The sequence below is a fragment of the Hyaena hyaena genome, unplaced genomic scaffold, assembly GCF_003009895.1.
Source record: "Hyaena hyaena isolate Hyena2069 unplaced genomic scaffold, ASM300989v1 scaffold_405, whole genome shotgun sequence".
Taxonomy (NCBI): domain Eukaryota; kingdom Metazoa; phylum Chordata; class Mammalia; order Carnivora; family Hyaenidae; genus Hyaena; species Hyaena hyaena.
In genome coordinates this window covers 1,568,218-1,584,756 of record NW_024081039.1, presented here as the reverse complement: position 1 = coordinate 1,584,756, position 16,539 = coordinate 1,568,218, and the positions used below count along the sequence as shown (strand labels likewise).

General features: G+C 45.2%; 1 protein-coding gene across 1 annotated transcript in view; it reads right to left on the bottom strand.

The window, feature by feature from the left end:
* FNDC1 (fibronectin type III domain containing 1) overlaps positions 1-16,539 on the bottom strand; it is a 108,422-nt gene that overhangs the window by 37,096 nt on the left and 54,787 nt on the right. Inside the window, exons 8-14 of the mRNA XM_039252106.1 lie at positions 15,478-15,665; positions 13,914-14,021; positions 10,397-10,585; positions 6,473-9,022; positions 4,484-4,584; positions 1,947-2,058; positions 240-647 (exon numbers count right to left, since the gene is read on the bottom strand). Coding sequence (XP_039108037.1) covers positions 240-647; positions 1,947-2,058; positions 4,484-4,584; positions 6,473-9,022; positions 10,397-10,585; positions 13,914-14,021; positions 15,478-15,665 — 3,656 coding nt within the window. The remainder of the gene's footprint in view (positions 1-239; positions 648-1,946; positions 2,059-4,483; positions 4,585-6,472; positions 9,023-10,396; positions 10,586-13,913; positions 14,022-15,477; positions 15,666-16,539) is intronic.

The following is a 16,539-nucleotide window of genomic DNA, read 5'->3' as shown; positions in this document are numbered from 1 at the left end:
GTGATCAGGATTGCCAGGCAAATAAGTATGCATGTTAAGTACGCCCCATGCCATACTTTCCTTTGCTAACTCTGACAGCCCTAGTTGACACACTGCCCTGAGCAAACCCCGGGGGACTACAGATGCCTCTACTCAGCATTCCAGGTGCACCTACTTACCCCTCCCCGCAGCCTTTGTGACTCTATTGTGAAACGCAGCGTACTAGTTACGTGGGACACCATCATAACGAAGGCAGTTACCTTCTTCAGGGTAGCACTCTGGGACCCCGCTGGAGCCCATTATGAGGTTACCATCTTCATCATGCCGTTCCAGGGTCCCAGGGGGACAGGTGGGAAGAGGAGTGGTGGGTTCAGGGGTGGTGGTAGTGGTGGTGGTTGTCTGCGTAGTGGTTCGAATTGTGGTCGTTGGGCGTGTGGTGGTGGTCGTGCGGCGGGTGGTAGTGGTTGTGGGTCTTGGTGTTGTCGTGGTGGGTCGTGTTGTGGTGGTGGGGGCACGCGTGGTAGTTTTCACAACCTCCAAGCCCACTAGGGGCTTCCCTCCAAGACTCAGAATGGGCTTATCCTGGGCACTAGCCAGGGGTTTGCCGTGCCGCCCCTGCCCAAAGAGGGGAAGGCCCTCAGGGCTCACCACCGGCGTGCCTCCCAGATCTGAAACGGAATCAAACAAAAGCTATGCAGCAAGATGAAATAATCCAGAGGAAGTAAAAAATAAACTCAAAGTGTTCCCTCAAATTTATGTATTTGTATATTTTAAACAGTAAAAAGCAAAGGAAGGAATGAAAGAATATTCAACAGAGGTAGCAAGGTCTGCTGCTATCCAGAAATTTCTGGGCTTATTATATTGCCCGTTACTCTGCATTACCTTTATATAAATGTGTGAATACTTCATCGATTTGCCCCATTACCTTGAAATAACTCTTAGTCTCTGGTAAGGAAAGTAATTCCTCGTCTTGATTCCCTCCCGTCAGGAGGAGAAGTGTTACATTGTACCAGGGGTGACAAACTTACTCTTTAAAGGGTCAGAGAAGTTGGAGGGCCAGATATTTAAAAAAAATTTTTTTTTAATGTTTTCTTTATTTCTAGGAGAGAGAGAGAGAGACAGCGTGAGCAGGGGAGGGTCAGAGAGAGAGGGAATGACAGACTCTGAAACAGGCTCCAGGCTCTGAGCTGGCAGTCAGCACAGAGCCCGACGCGGGGCTCGAACCCACGAACCACGAGATCATGACCTAAGCGAAAGTCGGACGCTTAACCGACTAAGCCACCCAGGCACCCCTGGATATTTTAAGCTTTATGTTGCAGCTACTCAACTCTGCCATAGAAACTTTGGGGCGCGTGATTACGCATCTGACTCTGATCTCAGTTCATGGGATAGAGCCATGGACTCCGCACTGATAGCACAAAGCCTGCTTGGGATTCTTTCTCCTCATTCTTTCTCCCTCTCTCTCTGCCCCTCCTCCACTTGTGCACATGCACGTTCTCTCTCTCTCCCAAAATAAATAAGCTTAAAAAAAAAAAAAAAGCAAGAGTACACAGATGAGTGTTTCTGGGAATTTCAAATAATTTTCATGTGTCACAAATATTCTTTTTTTTTTTTTTTAATTTTCCCCCCAATCATTTAAAAGTGCAAAAACAATTCTGAGCTCACAGGCATTACAAAAGCAGGCAGCAGACAGGGCTTGGCCTTTGTACCATTGTCTGCTCCAGCTGTAGGCTGCCCTATTTCAAGAAGAAAGTCAAGCGCCACCTTTTCTGGAGGGTTGAATCTGGAGCAAGAGTATAACTACAGTTGTAGCAAGGAAAAAGCTAAGTTCTGCCTCTTTGGGGGCACTCCTTTCCACATGGCTAAAAATAGCTGGACCAAGGGTCCCCATCACAGATGGGGAGGGGGTTGTTATTCTACAGCTAATTCAGAACATTTTTGTGGCCAAAAAAACCACTGTCACTTACCCACAATGGTGCGACCATCTCCTCCCAGTTTAATTCGAAGAGGATTTCCTTGTGAATCTTGGAGGTACCTTCCTTCTGCATTTAATACTAACCCACGATCGAGATCCACGACCTAAATCCATGACAGACAGATTAAAGGATATACTGAGCATTAATCCAACTACACAAACATGCATGAAGCCTCCACAGAAGGAAACCATAATGGGAGTAGGAAACATTATTTTTGTCCACATCATTCACAAGGTTTAAGAATAAAGTGTAAATGTCACACTATTGTTTACCCATAGAATATGTAAATTGTTTTAAGATGATCAAATATGCAAAAGATGTTCAAAATGCTACTACCATTTAGTATGCTGTGTGTAATGTTGAAAAGCGAAATAACTTAAGTGTTCATGAATGGAGGGAAGGAAATAAATACATTACGGCCCATTCATAAAGTGGAACGCTAGCAACCATTGATAAAGATTTGGCAATTCTACATATATTGATATCAACCACTACAGACTCAGATTACAGGACTGCCTACTTTGCAAAAATAAAAATATATCCATTTGTAAGCTTAAAACTGCAGGGAAAAATAATCTGGACGGACATATCCCAAACTGTTAGCAGTGGTTTTCTCTGAGGAGTGGTTTGGGATATTTATTAGCCTCAAATGTATCTGTTTCATATACTTCTGAATTGTTTTAACTTCTAGCCATGATCATGTATCGCTAGTGTATTAAGTATAGGAAATGCTTCCATCAAGCTGTTGCTGTTAAACATTGAAGTTGTTATAACAAACACAAATTAATTTGTAATTAAATAGCCTAATAGAGAATGTATGCAAAATCTTCATATTCTAAGAAGTCATAAAATTGGGGTGAGGAGAAACTATTATTATCCCTGTTGAGAAACAAGCTCAGGCTCTACGCTGGTGGTTCTCAAAGTGTGACCTGGACCAGCAGCCTCAGCGTCAGGGGAAACTGCCAGATATGCTAATTACCTAGCCCCACCCCAGACCTTAACTGCCAAGCCCCATGATGTCTGAGAACCATGACTGCACAGCAGGCCAGTGGAGGAAGTCCTGTAAGGAGGCCACTTTGCTGGATGCTGTCTTGGTAATAAAAATAAAACCTATTTACATAAATCTTACTTTTAAACTCTACTCCATACCATTTCAATGCAAAATTGTTTACAATGAGGGGTGCCTGGGTGGCTCAGTCAGTTAAGCTTCCAACTCTTGAAATTAGCTCAAGTCATGATCTCAACATTTGTGAGTTTGAGGCCTGCGTCAGGCTCTGTGCTGACAGTCTGGAGCCTGCTTGGGATTCTCTCTCTCCCTTTCTCTCTCTCCCCTTTCCCTGCTCATTCTCTCTCTCTCTCTCAAAATAAATAAACTTAAAAAAAAGTTTTACAGGGGTGCCTAGGTGGCTCAGTCGGTTAAGTGTCCGACTTCGGCTCAGGTCATGAGCTCATGGTTCGTGCGTTCCAGCCCAGCATTGGGCTCTGTGCTGACAGCACAGAGCCGTGGAGCCTGCTTCGGATTCTGTGTCTCCCTCTCTCTTTGGCCCTCCCCTGCTCATTCTCTCTCCCTCTCTTTCTCTCTCTCTCTCAGAAATAAATGAAACGTTTTTTAAAAAGTTTTACAAAAATTGTTTACAAATGAGATTTTGCTTTAATATACATTCTACCTTTATAAATTCCTGTTCCTTTGAGAAATGAGTAAATGTATCTTTTTTATGTGTGACTAAAACTTTCATGAAGTCTCTCAATATGTTTTCTTACACCTTACTGTCACGAAGGGGAAGTTTTGACGGGGAATTCCTAGTCAAAATATGAATAATTTTGTGAGTCTCTGAAAAAAAATATTTTCAATCCTTGGACATTGTAAAGTGTTCTCCCCATTACCCTCTAACCTGCCAAAAAAAAAAAAAAAAAATCCCTAGCATTTATCTTAACCTCAGGAAGCGAAAGTTACTGAAGCTTAAGCATATATAAAATACTAATAATTATTTTTTATTTCAGTGAAACAACAATTGTTGGAAAATTCAAAAGGTGAACTGCTAAAAATTGCCTGTTTGATTCAGTATGTTTTGATTTGCTCATTTGTTTTTACTCTGCTTTCTTTTGCAAAGGATTTGAGATAATTTACAGGGGGAAAATGTGTATACTAGTTAATCAAATAATAAGCAAAGAATAAAAATAAAGCTTTCAGGGGCGAAGAAAAATAAGTCCATTTGAGAGGCTAAGCACTAGGGTCTGTGCCATTGGAACATACGCTTGTGTAATTTTCCTAACCAGTCAAAGCAAACAGGAAATAAAGGCCCCCTTTATTTTATTGGCAACGCAAAGAAAGTGCACTAGTGATTCATGGGCATGAAAGATCTTGATGAGCACTGGAAGAAACAACACACATGTATGCTGACATATGAGTGGTTAAAACTAGAGAAGGGAAATGAAAGACCCTATCATTGATTGTTACACAATGCCCACCATTTTTCTCTGCCCAACAGCATGAAAATAACTGGTATGTGTAAAGAAGTTTACCCTACCCACTTTGTTCCTTGAGGCCCATTGATAATTCTTTGTCCACTTGGTTTTCCATTACTACCAGGAAGTACTTTCGCTTCTACATTTGGTCTGCCATTATAACCTACATGGCACAAAACAAATAACAAAAAAAAAAAAAAAAGGAAAAAGAAAAAACAACAGCAAAAAAAAAAATCTGGTAAATTCAACGGTCCTATAAGGTTGGCTTCATACCAAACTTTAAGTAGTAACACATCATTTCAAAAAGAAATACTAAACAGGATTTTAAACCAACAGCTTGTATATATTAGATGACAGTCTTAAATTGTGACTTCTAAATGCCCAGTATGAATGTCTATTAAGAATACAGTAAAGTCACAGTTTTCTGATACTATTAGGGAAAGGAGACAGTCTGATGTAAGTACATTTTCTAGATAAAGCTTAAGACAGTAATAGCTATAGCATTATTTTAGCCAGTTGGAAGACAGAGGGAAGGAGAGTAGGAAGGATGGAGGAAACTATCTCTAAAATATACTAGATGCTGTCCTGCTCTTCACAGCAGATTATACTAAACCCAACAACTATTTCTAGCTGAATCGGCTCCAATCGTCAATCGCCAAGTGTAAATGCTCAGTGCTGACTTGAAGCTTGCTGACGTCTTTGGGGCTGCTTGAGAAGTGTTAGCTCAGGGAAAAAAATAGAAGGTTTGGTTAGCTGCCGCTTCCATTACTCTTCTGTCTGCTCCTAGCACCTGCCCTTGGTCTCCATCTTCAGGCATTTCTGATCAGCTCCAGTTAGTGCGAGGTCTCTGTGCTGGGAGCACTCTGGTCCAGCCCCACCCACAGCATAAAATACTTGGGCTTTCTGACAAGTATTTGCAGGTCAGAGACTTATTTTCCTTGCTCAAATAGTTAATGAAAATTAAATATTTATTGAATTTCTGCTATACACAAGGGAATGTGGATTTCACATCTATTATCAAGGTCTTAGAACTGCTTAACATAGCCCATTTTAATAGAAAACCGACCTCTAAATGGAGCATTTTCTATGTCTTCACATTGGGCTAAAATATATAATACATAGTACAGACTAACAAACACTAATACATTGTTTCAAGAATCTTCCATTACACCCAAATTCCACCCAAGGATTCTGCCCTGGGGTCCGTGTAGACTCTAATTCACAGCTGTCTACATTCTGTCCTCAATGTAAGTCACACATCTGGCTATTACTCCTCTGTGTGACAATCATCTTTAACACGCATTTTTTTTTCCTGGAAGATTTTAAACAACATTCCCTGAGTGCAATGTGTACGCAACACATCTGAGTCTGTCGCAGGGTATGTTAAGTTGAGAATCAACAAGAACAAGCCTACACAGGTCCTTCATTCCTTACTGTGGATTCTTTAAATATACCCTGGCAGGTGAAGGACTAAAAGTAACCTAAATTTCAAGAACCCTCGTCTGGCATCAGGACCGTGACACATTTTCACAGATTAAGGGTGTATGTTCAGGAGTTCAAAGAGGAGTGTGTGGCCGAGGAATGGCGGAGGCCTGGGGGAATCAGCACATCTGCCATGGGAAGCTGTCTGACCTCCGCAAACCGCTCAGTTCCCGGAGCCCTGGCTTCCTCATCCAAAAAGTGGTTAAAAGATTGAAATCACATTTTCACAGCTCTTAGCACAGGGCTGGGACACAGCAGACGCTCAAGGGTGTAAAATAAAAGCCTCTCAAGGATTGCTTTGGAGCTCTCCTGAGAGCCGCAAAGAGAATGTTAAGGTCAAAGCAAATTACCTTGGGGGCGCCTGGGTGGCTCAGTCAATTAATCCTCTGACTTCAGCTCAGGTCATGATCTCATGGTTCATGGGTTCAAGCCCCACATCGGGCTCTGTGCTGACAGCTCAGAGCCCGGAGCCTGTTTCAGATTCTGTGTATCCCTCTCTCTCTAACCCTCCCCTGCTCATGCTGTCTCTCTCTCTCAAAAATAAATTAAAAAAAAAAAAAGCAAATTACCTTGCCTGGCGGGGGCCCTCGCGGGCTGGCGGGACAGCGGGTTCCGGAACCTCGAGTTCATCATGCGCTGGCGCAGGGACAGCATGGGGGTGGTGGAAGAGTAGACGGCGGGGGCGCGCGTGGGGTGCCGCGCCCGGGGGGCGGGGCCCGCGGTGGCCGGGCTGCGGGGCGGGGGGCGGGGCGGGAGCTGCGGGGCTCTCGGGGGGGCGCCTGGAGGCGGCGGGCGCCTCGCCGGCGCGTCGTTCCCGTCCTGGGGGGCGCTCGCCCGGGGGGGCGCGGGCGCGAGGACGGGCTCAGGCTTGGCCTTCGCGCTGCTGCCGTCCGCGAACGTGCCGCCGCTGGGGCTGGAGGGGGACGGCCACTTCAGAACCGAGGCCGACAGGGGGTCCTCGTCCTTTCCTCCCTTAAAAAACACCGCGCCTTCGCCCTCCGCCTCCGCTGAGACCGACTGCTGAGACTTAGGCGGCAGGGGCTCGCGTTTGGACGCTGCAGCCGGGGAGGCTCGGTCCTTCTTCCCCGCAGCTTGGGGCCCCAACCGGCCCGCGCCCCGGGGGCGGGGGCTGCCGGGCCTCGGCGGGGAGCCCGGGGGCCTGCGGGGGGCGCTGTCGCCCGCGCCTCCGGCCTGAGCCCCCAGCGGGTGCTGCTGCGGGAGGGCGGGGCTGGCCTGCCTGGCGCGGGCCGCGCCCTCGTGCTGGGTGCCGCCAGAAGCCTCGTTCCGACTGTGGGGAGACGTGGGGAGCACCCCCCGGGAGCTCGCCGGGTGGGAGGACCGCCCGCCTCTGGCCGCGTAGGGGTCCGAGAAAGAGGCGCTTTCCTGCGCCGCGGGCTGGGGGTTGGACGGCGGACGCCCCACATCCTTGCTCTGGGGGCCACGGGGCTGTGGCTGCGACCCGGAGACCTCGGAGGAAGGCGCGCTGGCCCCAGGGGGCTGCTGTGACCGCGTCGCGGGCCGCCGAGGGGGGCCCAGCTGCGCTTTGGAGTAGCCGCGCTCCACACCCACTTCGGTGCTCTGCTGAACATCCTGCGCCTTGGGGGGCAGGGATTTGCCCTGGGGGTGGACACCTGCCGCAGTGCCCGCGGATTTGGGGTTCTCCCCTAGGGGCTCCTTCCGCTGAAGGCTCGCCCCTCTCTGCGGGCCTCTTCTTAGGTGATCCACACCCAGGGAGGAAGGCTGCCTGGAGGAGGAGGCCACGTGGTCGTTTACCACCGAGGCGGGAAGCGGCTTCTCGTCCTCTGCTTCCCTCTCTGCACTGTCTCCGTGGATACTCGGGCCATGCTTATGGTCAACTGACTGAGAATTCACCCTCGAGTGAACTCGGGGGGACACGGTGGATGGCGGGGAGCTGGAGGGGTGCAGCCGGGGTCCTCGGCCGCTGCCAAACCGGCTCGGATATCTCGTGTGGGCAGCAAAGGGCTTATTTCTGAACAAACTGAGATGTCCAGAGACAGGTGGACCCGCGGGCAGCCGGGCTCGAGACGTCGGGGCCGTGGCCTCAGCCTGCCTGCCTGTGTCTTCTGTATCATTGTCACCATCACCCTCAGAGGCCTCCTCCCCTTCAGAGGCCTGTGTCCTTGGGGAGACACCCGAAGACGAGGAAGACTTGGACCGTGATGGCGCACTGGGCTTGGTGGCCGGGGCGTCGTGACCATCCTTCCAGCCCCTGGACAGTGGAGCTCCGGCGTGCGGTTGGGGGTGCAAAACCCGAGATGACCCCCCCTGGGGAGGAGAAAGTTTCGAGGGTGGGACTGAAGCATCTGAACTTTCCTCTCTATCCCCCAAATGGGGTGCCCTCCGAGCGGGCAAGGCTGGCTTCGCGGGGCTCCTGTCCCTCAGGGCGCTTGAGGTGGCCTGGCGGCTGGGCCACGTGGCTGGCCGAGCGTGGGCAGGGCTCTTGGGAGGCAGCCGGGAGGCGGTGTCCTTGGGGGCCAGGGAGCCAGGGGCTGGCTCTTCCTCCTCCTGGGCCACCGAGTCGTTGTCCGCAGAGCTGGAGGGGGGGTTGGCGGAGGGCCCCCCCGAAGGGCGGTGAGCGCTGCCCTCAGGGCGTGTGTGGGGTGCAGAGGAGGCTGGCGCTGAAGGAGAGGCGCCGGGACGGGGGTGGGGAGCCAGGGAGGGGCCACCCCTGTCTACGCCTTCCTTTCGGGGCAGCGCTAGTGTCTGCGCTCTGGCTGTGGTCCTTCCAGGAGCAGGGACTGGGGGGGCAAATCTACTTGGTGGCCTTGGCCGTGGCCTCTGGTCTTGGGTCTCTGAGGGCGAGGGTGGGAGGTCTCCCCGAGAATCCGGCTCCTCCTTGTCGGTGATTTCTGTCGACTGAAGATCCAACTCTTCGGTCTTCTTGGAGTGAACCTGGGGTGTCCTGGGCGCCCCACCGTTGGCTAGGATTTTATTCTTCAGGTCAAGAAGAGGGTTCTTGACATTTCTACCTCGGGGAGAAACGGGCAAATGAGTGTGTTTTGAGGAAGTGGGAGCTCTGGGAGAAGTCTCTGGCTTTTCAGGTTTCCAGTCATCCTCTGCGTGGGTCTTCTGCTGCACATCGGACTTGCCAGAACCAGCTATAAGAGATTTTAAAGATTTTGCCGTCAAAAAGATTTGAAAGCTGTGCCACGTGAGGTGAGAATTTAAGATGGCAGTGTGAAGGTGTTTATAATTAGTCATGATAACTTCTCATTCTTTGACACTGGACATGTTTTCCAAATTATGGCAATCTCTCCTAAACACCTCCTGTGCTTTAAGTAAAGATATCATAGTCCTGGCAAATTGTATTAAATTTCTAGAAACTGAATCAAGTTATGTCACAGCTTATTATTTGCAGGAATTTTGAAGGGAGTACTTTTAAGTAATCCATTGATTTTGTCAATGAGAAATCTTACATGGGATTTTCTTAATATAACTGCCAGGATATTACAGATGTATTATAGCCACTCTTAGCAGTGTAGGCAAGAAATACGCGTAAGTTTGGTACAAAACGTTGAATGATCTATACTCAAGACCAAGTGGAGATGTGCGGCGTGCGATGTGAGGTGAAGGGTGAGACAAAAGGGTTCCCTATTTTCCCCTAACATGTAGGTGCTTGCTTCCTCCTTCTTACTCAAAATCCCTTTAATAATGGATATATTTGCAATCCCAAAATAAGGCCTAAACTAAAAAGACTCCTGGGGTAAGCAAAACATTATATTACACGTACCCTACAATTTACCCTTTCTTGACAGAAGGGTTGAATACAGGAAGGGAAGCTGGAAGAGGAGGAGAATTTATATGGCAATGGAGGACCCAAAGGGAGCAAACCTCATCTATTTCACTTTTCCCAGCACAGAATGGCTGAATATTGCAGTATATACTGTGGAGCCATCCCCATAGCACACAATGAAAGAGACGGCGACCAGTATCGGGTATAAATACGGGGAAGCAGAAAAGAAAATAACAGGTCAAAAATGCCTCACTCCAGGTTTTGATTGTATTAATTTTGAGACTGATCAGATAAACAAGGTACTTAAAATTCTTCCGGCTAAAGCTGAACTCCAAAATAAGGGAATATAAACTAAAAATTGTAAGTGCTATTTAGAAACTGAGGAGAGCTAACACTTAAAAAAAAAAAACCACATTTGCACCTGCAAAAATGTTCTTCCCCTGTCATCATGAGCCCCAAATAACACAATGACATGAGGTTAATCACATAATTAATACATTCGTGTTATTGTAATATCGTAATAGTAATTCCTGTTACTAGCGATCAATAATATTTTAGTCTCTGGGGAGATTCATTTCTAAAGGGACAACAAAGATAATTTCGAAATCAATAGGCAAATTGAGCCCCCAGAATCATCAACAGAGCTGCTCTAAATCCAAGGGCATGATTCAAAGTAACACACCACAGTTAGCAGTAATGAAGAGAGAGAGAGAAAGAGCCACACGCACACAATGCTTACTTGTTGGCATAGCGACAATGAAGGCTTTGGAGTGAGGCCCCACTCCTCTTCTGTTTGCCGCCCGGATTTTGAAAAGATAGCGTTCCCCAGGCTGCAGACCATCCACTAGGGCGGAAGTAGTCTCTCCGGGATAGGTGAGCGACTTTGCTCCAAATGGTTTGAGAGCCGGGGCGTATGAAAGAATGTATTCTGAAATGATTTGGCAGACGGTTGGAAGGAGGAAACTGAAAACAGTCCTGTGTCCAGCAGACAGACTGTATGGGCAGGATGAATTAGAACGTGCATTACTAAAATTAATACTCCAGCAATGCACGCCGAGTCAGCAGCTGGAGCGTAAAGACACAGTGAAAGGTGAACTAGCACTCATTCAGGCTCCCAGACAGGGTCATGGAGGGAATTAGCGCGCAGTTTTCCATTTTCAGCAAATTAAACATATGGAACCCAGGAGGCCAGTCTTCGTACAACTTACCCAAACTATTTACGCTGTGTTGGGACTTTTTCTTCATTGTGCTTTTTGCTAATTTACTATGTCAGCATGAATACAGCCTGGGCAGAAGAAGCCATGGGAGAAAAGACAACTGTGGGAACTGAGTCTCATTTGCTGCCTCCTTTAAGAGTCTCACTGTATTAGTTTGGGCTATTTTTATTTGTGTCTTAGGCTCTATAAATTCTATACTTGGAGTAAAATTTCACTTGTGTAGGAATTATAATCTTAACTCAATATATGCAGGTAAGGGCATTTCACAGTATTGAATACTGTGGGGGAAAGTTGCTAGCTCATAGACATATGTAACGTCTAATGTTTCCATCTTGAATCGTGATATTTATAAAAATGTAATGCCCTTGAACTTTGAAAATCAGAGAAAATTCGGCCCAAGGAACTAATGTATCTCTATGCTTATGTGGAAATACTGTAATGTAAAGAAGCCATGTTTTAAAACAGAATTTCCACCCTCAACTAAAAATTGTCATGTCTGTTTTCCTCCCAGTGAACTCATCAAATTAATGGGAGTATGTGTTAACCATGAAAAATAATTCGAATCACAGAAAAGCCGAGTGACTGTCATACTGTCTATAGCCTAGATGGAGGAACACAGAAGACCTTTTCTTTTCTCTGAGATCTAATCTTTAAAAAGCATATTAATTAAAAAACTTCAACTAAAAATGCTTTTGTAGCATTTGTCCAGAAGAAAAAAAATACCTCCCAAACATTCTTTTCTCTTTGAAAATGAACAAGCTAGTCATTTGTGGTGATCAGAAGTAAGAACTAAAAGAACCCACTGCTATAAAATTTCTTCACACACATTTTTTTTATGAATTCAATTCATCTGGAAAAAATGTAACCATGTCAAAGTATATTCTCCTATTATGTTTTATATTTCTCATACATATAAATTCCCCAGTGTAATTATGAATTTTCAGTCCCACCACCCCACCTTTATGAAAACCACCTAAATGGGGTTAGGATACTTGAGTTCTTTTGGACACAAAAACTCGGTAGCTATTATTATTTCTGAAAATATTTCATTGACTACCAGGGAGCTTCATTTGCCAAAGAGCTATAAATATAAACTAAGATGCTGGAGAGGGAAAGAAAACAAATAAGTAGCATGGAAATAAAGTCACAAAAACAGGAACAATTGACTTTTTTTTATAACTAACAAAAGTAGTCAGCCAAAAAATGTCTTTATGCAATTTTCACAATCTTTTTCGGCATCACAATAATACAGCCGAAGTTCAAACTGTCATAAAAAGAATGATTAAAAGGTCCAACTTTCTTCTCTACATTTGCTTTTGATTTATTCCACTGGGGGAAAAAATGAGCAAGAATAGTATAACATGTTTTTTAAAAATTGCAAAGTGAGAAAACAGTAAGTTTAGAAATGACTGTTTCCGTTTGTTCTTTGACAACCTTGTATGTCTGCAAAGACAACTTACAGTTGGATAAAGAGAACTTTTCAGTTTTTTAATTAAGAAATCCTAGGGGCACCCGGGTGGCTCAGTTGGTTGAGCATCTGACTTCGGCTCAGGTCATGATCTCACGGTTCGTGAGTTTGAGCCCTGCGTCGGGCTCTGTGCTGACAGCTCAGAGCCTGGAGCCTGCTTCGGATTCTGTGTCTCCTTCTCTCTCTGCCCCTCCTCCACTCCCGCTCTGTCTCTGTCTCTCTCAAATATAAATAAACATAAAAAAAAAGAAAAGAAATCCTCAGAGGAGGGACGCCTGGGTGGTTCAGTCGGTTAAGCGTCTGACTTTGGCTCAGGTCATGATCTTGCAGTTTGTGAGTTCGAGCCCTGCGTTGGCTTCTGTGCTGACAGCTCAGAGCCTAGAGCCTCCTTCAGATTCTGTGTGCGTCTCTCTCTCTGTCCCTACCCCGCTCACACTCTCTCTCTCCATCTCTCAATAATAAATGAACATTAAAAAAATTTTTTTAGAAAGAAATCCTCAAAGGAGGTTAGCAATAATTGTCTCTATTTCTTTAAGCTTATACAAACTTTTCAGAGTTTCTGGACATAGACTTAAGTTGTCTTCCAAAATCAAATAACAATAAAACGTACCCTTAGGGTACATTTGTATAGGGACTGTCAGGGGGGAACCTCCATACAGCCTTCTAAAATATCTCTGAACAGACTTCTGGAAGGTTCTTAAATATTTTTATGTTAAAAAGCAGTGATTTCTGGGACACCTAGGGAGCTCAGTCCGTTAAGTGCTGGACTCTTGACTTCAGCACAGGTCATGATCTCTAGGTTTGTGAGTTTGAGCCCTTACATTGGGCTCTGCACTGACAGTGTGGAACCTGCTTAGGATCTCTCTCTCTCTCCCCCTCTCTCTGCCCCTGTTATGCTTGTGCTCTATCTCTCAAAATAAATCAATTAATTTTAAAAAAGAAATGATCTATGTTTAACATTGTCAACAATTTTTAAATTTAACTAGTTGTGAATATTTTACTCTACTTTCTTTTCATCTTCTGTGTATTTTTTCCCTAAGGTCACAGTTTATTTTTCCTCAACCAAAAAAACAAATAATTCAAAAGGCTGAAAAATAGGGAAAAATGCATTTTTTGTTTTCTTTCATTACTTGATTTTCAAACCCATTAAATATTTATGGTCTCATTCAAGACACTGGTGGTCCCACAGGGCTCCTACTCACTCCTACGTTCCATGATCTTACTGGTACAATGAAAAGACCCGTAGCATGAAACACAAGGTGTCACTTATATGGGTAAAGGTTAGGATGTCACACCCACACAATCAAAAACACTCCTCCTGATAGCGGGACCAAATTCCCTGCGGATTGGGAAGATGAAAAGTCATCTTTATGACTAGCGGCACCTTGGTGACGATGAAAACCCTGCATGAAATACCCTTGTCCGTATATGTACGTTATATCCCTGTTGCTTTTCCAGTCACTAATACTGCTGTTATCAGAACTGGTGTTTATCAGAGTCAACATATACATCTCTGTTTGGGGAATTTCACTGCGGTGTGCACCTTATGCCTTAACTAATGAGGTTCCTACCTTTCACTTTCCCCTCGGTCTCAGGCAGTGCATCCCATGCTACAGTGACAGCTGTAGATTTGCCGTTGACGGGCCAGACGTGTAAGTTTTCAGGAGCTGTGGTAGGAGCTATAAAAGAACAAGGACCCGAGGCTTAAAAATGCCCTTATGGATATTCTACAAGTACGTGACGTATGGTCCTACATATAGATTTTTCACTGAGGCAATACTGTGTTCACTTTTATTATACACAGGAGAAAATTCTACACTCTCATTACTCTTAGTGATTTATGTCAGTGCTACCAACTTATGTAGTGAGTTTAGACCTACATAGGGCAATACTTTTAGAATCTCAGAATTTCTTTCATTGCTGAATATTGAAATATATAAAGATGACTAAAATCCAGTTCAAACTTCTTTTTAATAAAGCTTTTAAAGACATGGTTTAAGAGTCTCTCATGGTTTGCCTCCCTCCCTCTCCCCAGCTATTTTCCCCCCATTTTCTCCCCCACGGTCCTCCGTTAAGTTCCTCCTAACCTTGAGAGACTCTTGAATGCTGAGAACAAACTGAGGACTGATGGAAGTCAGGGGGAGGGGAAGGGGAGTGATGGGCATGAAAGGGGGCAATTGTGGGGATGAGCACTGGGTGTTATATGGAAACCAATTTGACAATAAGCTATTAAAACAATTAAAGACATGATTTAAAAAAATAATTGCTACAGAGCAAAATTCTCCCCCAGAATCAAACACAACCTCAGCCTTAGGAAGGATGCGTCTCCCGTACCCTCCAGAGCCAGGCATTACCCAGGGGCGTTCATGCATATAGTGGTGATTTCTAATTATGCTCTATCCTGGGATGTAATGTGCTCCACATGTCAGAATAACATGCCAATGAAAACGGCCAGCGAAGGATAAAGTATGGATCTAAGAAAATAGTTTCTGAACTTCTTTGCATTCGTACATAGAAACACTTCCAAGATTTAGGGTTACTGTTACTTTACAAAAAATGCCTATGCTGGGGTGGCTGCGTGGCTCAGCTGGTTAAGCATCCAACTCTTGGTTTTAGCTCAGGTCATGATCTCATGGTTTTGTGGGTTCAAGCCCCACATTGGGCTCTGTGCTGATAGCACAGGGCCTGCTTGGGATTCTCTCTCCCTCTGCCTCTCCTCTGCTTCTGCATGTTCTCTCTATCTCTCCCTCTCTCTCTTTCTCTCTCAAAATAAATAAACTTAAAAAAATGTTTTAATACCTCTGCTGGCTTCTTATACTATCGTTAAATCTTGGGGCACCTGGGTGGCTCAGTCAGTTAAACGTCCAAATTCGGCTCAGGTCATGATTTCACTATTCATGGATTCAAGTCCCATATCAGGCTCTGGGCTGACAGCTCAGTGCCTGGAGCTCGCTTTGGATTCTGTGTCTCCCTCTCCCTGCCCCTACCCAGCTTATGCTCTGTCTCTCCTTATCTCTGTCTCTTAAAAATAAATAAGCATTTAAAATTTTAAAAAACAAACAAAAGACTATCTTTAAAACTTATTTTTAGGGCAATTCTCAAAGTGAAAATCCAAAGGCCATTTTAAATACAGACCAGATTCTGGTGTTCTCTGGAAGATAGATGTACTCCATTTGCCATCTCTTTCACCCTGTGAAATACGGACTGCAAATTCATACATGGTGTCTGGAATCAGGTTCTCAACCAACACGCGTCTGTTGGAGGTCTGCTTGTGATCCCACCTGGCTGATTCTCCCTTTTCTCGATAGCGCACAGTGTACTGTCTATAAGAAAACACAAGGCAACAATGCACCCAGTTGACTAATTCCCTGCAACTGAATGCTAGATTCACTGCTATTTTTCCTTCCCCATAAGTAATGACTTCTGGAGGTAAGTAAAGAAATCACCGAGGAGAAAAATCTAAAGTTTTGACTATGTTATTAAGTCAGAGAATTTACTCTTGAGTTCCAGGGAAAGATGTCTAAAGTAGGCCAGGAAAGATGGAGCGTAGCGTCTTACTGCTCAAAAGATGGAGCAGAGACTCAGAATAGAAGGAACAGAAGGGGGACAGCTTTGACCAGGCAAGTGCCTTATGAGTGACGTGTGTGTGTGTGTGTGTGTGTGTGCGCGCGTGCACGCGCGGTGTGGAAAGGGCAAGGTATCCTGGTCTCCAGGAGAGAAAGACAAGAAGATCCATTTCATGCCAAAGCAGTTTTCTGTACTTTCAGGAGGAAAGGCAACATGTGGTTTTGAGTAGACTTATCACTTTGAGAGGGAGTAAAAATGTGTAATAAACACAGCAGGATAGAGGGGCTTATAAAAGGAGCTCTACCGTGCGATTATCAGGGAGAGAAATGTGTGAGCAAACATGGTAATAACAATCTCAGACAGAAGCATCCTCAACATTCTGAGAGTTGCAAATGCCACTTAGTGTCTTCCTTTTCCAAGAAATTTTCCTTGCAGCCACTTTGCAGTAGAAAGCATGTGAAACATTAAAAAGGGGCTATTCATTATGATATTTAGTAAGTCAAGAGAAGACTTCAGTTGCAGACACAGCCCACCAATTAATATAAAAGTCCTGCTAAGAAAACTGAAGCCCTCTTTTGTTTTCATCAAGATGTTAGAAATCAAATTCGAGTGGTAATCAAGAACACTTTG